This window comes from Oncorhynchus mykiss, chromosome 25, assembly GCF_013265735.2.
Source record: "Oncorhynchus mykiss isolate Arlee chromosome 25, USDA_OmykA_1.1, whole genome shotgun sequence".
In the NCBI taxonomy this organism is placed as follows: domain Eukaryota; kingdom Metazoa; phylum Chordata; class Actinopteri; order Salmoniformes; family Salmonidae; genus Oncorhynchus; species Oncorhynchus mykiss.
Genome location: NC_048589.1, coordinates 38,883,139 through 38,890,638, shown reverse-complemented (window position 1 = coordinate 38,890,638; position 7,500 = coordinate 38,883,139). Strand labels below are relative to the sequence as shown.

General features: G+C 45.8%; 1 protein-coding gene across 3 annotated transcripts in view; it reads left to right on the top strand.

Moving 5' to 3' along the window:
• The window catches only part of LOC110505895 (neurexin-3a-like), a 614,746-nt gene that overhangs the window by 357,545 nt on the left and 249,701 nt on the right, over positions 1–7,500 (top strand). Inside the window, exon 1 of one of the 3 annotated variants that reach the window (XM_036963047.1) lies at positions 1,446–2,515. The exons of 1 other annotated variant lie outside the window; for it this stretch is intronic. In XM_036963047.1, the coding sequence (XP_036818942.1) occupies positions 2,140–2,515 (376 nt within the window). In that variant the 5' untranslated portion in view covers positions 1,446–2,139. Of the gene's footprint in view, positions 1–1,445; positions 2,516–7,500 lie in introns of those variants that run through there. One more of the 3 variants, XM_036963046.1, reaches the window with a different exon arrangement.

Genomic DNA, 7,500 nt, shown 5'->3' with positions numbered 1-7,500 from the left:
CTGTCTGCTGTAGTCAGGTTAGGATCACTCTCTCAGTGTTGCTGTCTGCTGTAGTCAGGTTAAGATCACTATCTCAGTGTTGCTGACTGCTGTAGTCACGTTAGGATCACCCTCTCAGTGTTGCTGTCTGCTGTAGTCAGGTTAGGATCACTCAGTGTTGCTGACTGCTGTAGTCAGGTTAGGATCACTCTCTCAGTTTTGCTGTCTGCTGTAGTCAGGTTAGGATCACTCTCTCAGTGTTGCTGACTGCTGTAGTCAGGTTAGGATCACTCTCTCAGTGTTGCTGACTGCTGTAGTCAGGTTAGGATCACTCTCTCAGTGTTGCTGACTGCTGTAGTCAGGTTAGGATCACTCTCTCAGTGTTGCTGTCTGCTGTAGTCAGGTTAGGATCACTCAGTGTTGCTGACTGCTGTAGTCAGGTTAGGATCACTCTCTCAGTTTTGCTGTCTGCTGTAGTCAGGTTAGGATCACTCTCTCAGTGTTGCTGACTGCTGTAGTCAGGTTAGGATCACTCTCTCAGTGTTGCTGACTGCTGTAGTCAGGTTAGGATCACTCTCTCAGTGTTGCTGACTGCTGTAGTCAGGTTAGGATCACTCTCTCAGTGTTGCTGACTGCTGTAGTCAGGTTAGGATCACTCTCTCAGTGTTGCTGTCTGCTGTAGTCAGGTTAGGATCACTCTCTCAGTGTTGCTGACTGCTGTAGTCAGGTTAGGATCACTCTCTCAGTGTTGCTGTCTGCTGTAGTCAGGTTAGGATCACTCTCTCAGTGTTGCTGTCTGCTGTAGTCAGGTTAAGATCACTATCTCAGTGTTGCTGACTGCTGTAGTCACGTTAGGATCACCCTCTCAGTGTTGCTGTCTGCTGTAGTCAGGTTAGGATCACTCAGTGTTGCTGACTGCTGTAGTCAGGTTAGGATCACTCTCTCAGTTTTGCTGTCTGCTGTAGTCAGGTTAGGATCACTCTCTCAGTGTTGCTGACTGCTGTAGTCAGGTTAGGATCACTCTCTCAGTGTTGCTGACTGCTGTAGTCAGGTTAGGATCACTCTCTCAGTGTTGCTGACTTCTGTAGTCAGGTTAGGATCACTCTCTCAGTGTTGCTGACTGCTGTAGTCAGGTTAGGATCCAATTAGGGTCCTGTCTCTCTCTGAGCAGTGGGCTGTGTTCAGGCGTTGAGCCCGAGACAGGGGGGGTGAGTGGAATCACCAGGATCCCCCCCCACACACGATCCCCCCCCCCCCCCCCCCACACACACACACACACACAGGCACACACACACACACACACACACACACACACACACCCCGCTAGAGAGGAGGATGAGACACTGAGACACACAGAAGAGAAGAGAAAGGAGATTCCTGGTCATGGTTTCTAAACTGCAGCAGTATTGGAGCTCTACAGTGGACCAGTACACTACAGACCCACACAGAGAACACTGGTCTTTGTTCATGTGTTTACTTCCTCTGCAGGGATGAAGACAGATGAGTGGTGATAAACAAGGTGCTTATACTGTTTGTCTTCATCTGCACTCAAACTCTATCTGCATGTGAGAGAGAGAGGGAGGGAGAGAGAGAGAGAGAGAGAGAGAGAGAGAGAGAGAGAGAGATCTCCCATGTGTGACTGATAGCTGCTGGAGAGAGTGTGCACTACATCGGAGAGCGAGGGAGCCAGTGAATGAGCGCAGGAGATACGCTCGCAGCCAGAAGAGCAGCAGGAGCGAACACAACTACGCAGGAAACACCAGAGAGAGAGAGAAGGAGGGGGTCCTCCGATTTTCTTTCCTTCAGAGAAAAGGGGAGCGTGAGAAAGAGAGAAAAAAACACTCCTTTTTCTGTACCTTCAGGGCAAGGTGGCAAAGAGCGTAACGGTTGGGTGAGAGGAGCATGCCAAAGAGAACACCCAATGTATCTTTTCTCTGAGTGACAAATCAGAGCGTGAGAACTATAGTTAGAGGGTGTGTGCTGTTCTTCAAATCGGTCAGAGATCTTAAGGAGATCTTAGAGATCCTCTACTTCTTTACTTCGGGTTGTAAGAGCTGGACCTGTGGGGTTAGCTGAAACTGAAGCGGACCCGAATCCGGAGCTAACCCGGGTGGACGTGGGTTTGGTTCTGAGTGATCCTAGTATGGCGTTGTCTCTAACATGAGCCTGGTCTCTGTGGAGTTCGCCCCACCCCGTACCGTACGTCTGTTGTCAGTTCTTCGGGCTTGGATCATGCTTCGTCCTGCCGGTGGTGCAATGTCGCGGGGCTCCAAGGATGGGGGGGCGTACCACCTCTCCAGCCCCCTCCGCCTGCGCCTGAGCCCCTGGATGTGGTCTCTGACTCTAGGATGTATCACTGGGTCCGTGTGGAGTTCTTCTCCCAGGGGGAGGCAGGACAACAACGTGGCTGCCGCCAGACCTCCAGGGCAGGCTACGTCCTATACGTACCCCGAGCATCAACTCCACGGGACGCGGCATCACTCCTCTGCATCTGTCTCCATCTACCACTGGCCAGCATCACTTCGGGGTGGCCACGGTGAGTCCCACTTTAGACCCTAAACTTACTCAGACCGTAACCCTGTGTTCTTGAACCCAAACAGGGTTTTTTTTCTGAATCAAAAGGTTGGGCATGTGTCTGGGAGGGCGAGGAAACGTGTCTACTCAGCGTGGCTGAATTGTTTGGACAAAAGGTCCCCATCTTGGCAGTGTTAGAGATATTTGAGCATTTTTAAGCCAATTTCCTTTTCCTGCATTTCTACACGATTCAAGGAGCTGCAATTTGAAAAGCTAATTTCCTTGCAATTCATGCATTTTGCCTTGGCTAATGCTGTGTTCTTCTACTCAAATATAACAACAAAGTCACTACTGCTAAAACGTTTTATTCCCTTTGACTGTCTAACTTTTATTTTGGTGATTGTTAGTTCTCAAATATTACACTATTAAAAAAAAAAGTATAAGTCTATTATCATTAATACATAATTTATATCTGATTGTTTAACGTTGACACAGAAAGCCTTTTTTTCCTCCTGAAAATATTTATTCTTCTTATTATTAAATGCTTTGGTGGCCAAGAATAACAATGACAGTAAAATCCCAGCCTTAAGCCCTAACCTAACTCCCCTTTCTCTAATCTCAAGCAACCTAGGGGCACCCTAGGGTTTAATACTTTCCAGAGAATCGACCAAATTCACATCCTGAGAAAATTGCAAGAAATTACCAGGCATCCCGGTATTCCCTTTCGAACCTATTTTGTTTCACTCTGTTTCTGTTTCTCTGTCTGTCTGTCTGTCTCTCTCTGTCCCTCTCTGTCTGTTTCTCTCTCTGTCTGTCTCTCTCTGTCTGTCTGTCTGTTATCGCTCTGTCCCTCTCTGTCTGGTTCTCTCTCGGTCTGTTTCTCTCTCTGTCTGTTTCTCTCTCTGTCTCTCTTTCTATCTCTGTCTGTCTTTCTCTGTCCCTCTCTGTCTGTCTGTCTGTTATCGCTCTGTCCCTCTGTCTGTTTCTCTCTCGGTCTGTTTCTCTCTCTGTCTGTTTTCTCTGTCCCTCTCTGTCTGTTTCTCTCTCTGTCTGTTATCGCTCTGTCTCTCTCTGTCTGTTTCTCTCTCTTTATCTCTCTGTTCCTCTGTCCGTTTCTCTCTCTGTCTGTCTCTGTCTGTTATCGCTCTGTCCCTCTCTATTATCGCTCTGTCCCTCTCTGTCTGTTATCGCTCTGTCCCTCTCTGTCTGTTATCTCTCTGTCCCTCTCTGTCTGTTTCTCTCTGTATCTGTCCCTAACAATAATCCAAAAAGTTGCATTGTTTCGATTGGACAAATTCACGTAATCTGCGTAATAAATACGCCCCAGTCGAGCCAGCGCAAGGGAGAGAGAGAAGGGGGCAGGCAGAAAAATACTTGACAGGCAGAAAAATACTTACGTCTTTGTAATCTGTTTTGGATGCCTGGCAAATTCACCGAAGTTTGCCTCGTCCGCTCTGGTTTTGTTTAAATTACACAACTTTCCCCAGACCTTTATAGCCAACCTGGTATCAGAGCATTTCATATTATTTTGAAGATAAATCTGAGACACTCCATGTATGTTAAGTTTTGTTAAGAATTGTATTGTCACGGCCGTCAAAAGACCAATGTGCAGCGTGGTACATTTTCATCTTTATTTTGGAATGACGCCAACAAAACAAGAAACAAAACAAACAACAAAACAAGAAACAAAACAAACAACAAAACAAGAAACAAAACAAACAACAAAACGAACGACTTGAAGCTTACAGGGCTATAGTGCCACTAACAAAGTTAACTACCCAAACTGAAAGGAGGGAAAAAGGGCTACCTAAGTATGGTTCCCCAATCAGAGACAACGATAGACGGCTGACCCTGATTGAGAACCATACCCGGCCAAAACATAGAAACATAGAAACACAAAATCATAGAAAACAAAACATAGAATGCCCACCACAAATCATCACCCTGACCAAACCAAATAGAGACATAAAAGGCTTTCTAAGGTTTTGGCGTGTCATCTATGGCATGTATTCATTTTTGGATATCCGTCAAATCAAATTGTATTTTTCGCATGAGCCAAATGCAACAACCTTACAGTGAAATGCTTACTTACAAGACCTTAACCAACAATGCAGTTTTAAGAAAAAAACCTAAGAAAATAAAAGATATGAATAACAAAATAATTAAAGAGGAGCAGTAAAATAAGAATAGCCAGTCTATATACAGGGGGATACCAGAACAGAGTAAATGTGCAGGGCCACCGGTGTCGAGGTTATTGAGGTAATATATACATTTGGGAAGGCAGGCGGCCTAGTGGTTAGAGTGTTGGACTTGTAACCGAAAGGTTGCCAGATTGAATCCCCGAACTGACAAGGTACAAATCGGTCATTCTGCCCCTGAACAAGGCAGTTAACCCACTGTTCCTAGGCCATCATTGAAAATAAGAATTTGTTCATAACTGACTTGCCTAGTTAAATAACGGTAATATATATATATATATATATATATATATACTTTTAAAATGTAGGTAGAGTTATTAAAGTGACCATTCATAGATAATAACAGAGAGTAGCAGCAGTGTAGAAGGGGGGTGTAATGCAAATAGTTTAGGTAGTCATTTGATTAGATGTTCAGGGATCTTATGGCTTGGGGGTAGAAGCTGTTTAGATGCTTCTTGGACATAGACTTGGCGCTCCGTAACCCCTTGCTGTGCGATAGCAGAGAGAACAGTCTATGACTAGGGTGGCTGGAGTCTTTGACAATTTTTAGGATCTTCCTCTGACAGGGCCTTCTTCTGGAGGTCCCGGATGGCAGGAAGGTTGGCACCAGTGATGTATTGGGCCATACAAACTAACCTCTGTAGTGCATTGCGGTCGGAGGCCAAGCAGTTGCCATACCAGGTTGTGATGCAACCCGTCAGGATGCTCTTGATGGTGAAGCTGTAAAACCTTTTGAGGATCTGAGGACCCATTCCAAATATTTTCAGTCTCCTGAATGGGAATAGGTTTTGTCGTGCCCTCTATACGACTGTCTTGGTGTGTTTGGAACACGTTAGTTTGTTGGTGATGTGGATGCCAAGGCTCTTGACCTCTTGACCTGCTCCACTACAGCCCCATCAATGAGAATGGGGGCGTGGTCGGTCCTCCTTTTCCTGTAGCCCACAATCATCTCCTTTGTCTTGATCATGTTGAGAGAGAGGTTGTTGTCCTTGCACCACACAGTTGGATCTCTAACCTCCTCCCTATAGGCTGTTTTATCATTGTCTGTGATCAGGCCTACCACTGTTGTGTCATCAGCAAACTTAATGATGGTGTTGGAGTCGTACCTGGCTGTGCAGTCATGAGTGGACAGGGTTTACAGGACGGGACTGAGCATGCACACCTGAGGGGCCCATGTGTTGTGGATCAGCGAGGTGAATGTGTGTGCCACCTTGTGTCATCGGCAAATGGTAATGATGGTGTTGGAGTCGTGCCTGGCCTTGCAGTCATTAATGAACAGGGAGTACAGGAGGGTGCTGAGCACGCACCCCTGAGGGGCCCCCGTGTTGAGGATCAGCATGGCGGATGTGTTTTTACCTACCCTTACCACCTGGGGGCGTCCAGTCAGGAAGTCCTGGTTCCAGTTGCAGAGTAGGTGTTTAGTTTAGTTAGGTCCTTAGCTTATTGATGAGCTTTGAGGGCACCACGGTGTTGAACGCTAAGCTGTAGTCAAAGAATAGCATTCTCGCATAGGTGTTCCTTTTGTCCAGGTGAGAAAGGGCAGTGTAGTACGATTCGATCTTTGTCCTGTATTGATGCTTTGCCTATTTGATGGTTCGTCGGAGGGCATTCTTATAAGCTTCCAGGTTAGTCCCGCTCCTTGAAAGCGGAAGCTCTACCCTTTAGTTCAGTGTGAATGTTGCCTGTAGTCTATGGCTTCTGGTTGGGGTATGTACGTACAGTCACTGTGGGGAAGACGTCCTCAATGCACTCATTGATGAAACCAATGACTGATGTGGTGTGCTCCTCAAATCCATCTGAAGATACACGGAACATTTTCCAGTCTGTGCTAGCATCTGCTTCATCTGACCAATTTTTTATAGACCTTAGTGACTGGTGCTTCCTGCTTTAATTTGCGTGTAATCTTTGTGTGTGGAGTAAATGTGGTCTAGAGGTTTTTTACCCCTCTGGTTACACATTTAAAATGCTGATATGGGTAAAACTGATTTAAGCTTCCTTGCATTAAAGCCACTGGGAGCGCCGTCTTTGGATGAGCGTTTTCCTGTTTTCTTATGGCGGTATACAGCTCATTGAGTGTGGTTTTAGTGCCAGCATCGGTCTGTGTTGGTATGTAGACAGCTACAAAAAATTCAGATGAAAACTCTCTAGGTAGACAGTGTGGTCTACAGCTTGTCTTGAGATACTCTACCACAGGTGAGCAAAACGTTAAGACTTCCTTAGTTATCGTGCACCAGCTGTTGTTTACAAATATAAAAAGGCCCCACCCAGAGGCTGCGGTTCTATCCTGCCGATTGGGTGTATAACCCACCAGACGTATGTTTTTAATGTTATTGTTCAGCCAAAACACGATGAAACATAATATATTACATTTTTTATTGTCCCGTTGGTAGGAAATACATGCTTTCAGTTCGTTCCATTTATTTTCCAGCGAATTAAGGTTAGCTAACGGTAGGGAGGGCAATGGCAGATTAGCCACTCGTTGCCTGATCCTCACAAGGCACCCTGAATCTCTTTCCACGAAATCTCAGTTTCTTTCTCCAGCGAATGACGGGGATGAGGGCCTGTTCGGGTGTTTGGAGTATATCCTTCCCGTCTGACTCATTAAAAAAAAACTTCCAATTTGAGGTTTGTAATCACTGTTCCTTCCCATCTGATGTCCAGAAGCTTGTTTCGGTCATAAAAGACGGTAGCAGAAACATTATGTACAGAAAAAGTTACAAATAATTAAGAACCAATAAAACTGCAGCCATCTTCTCCGGCGCCATCTTTTCTAACGTTATGAAATATCACCCATTTCGTATGATATGGT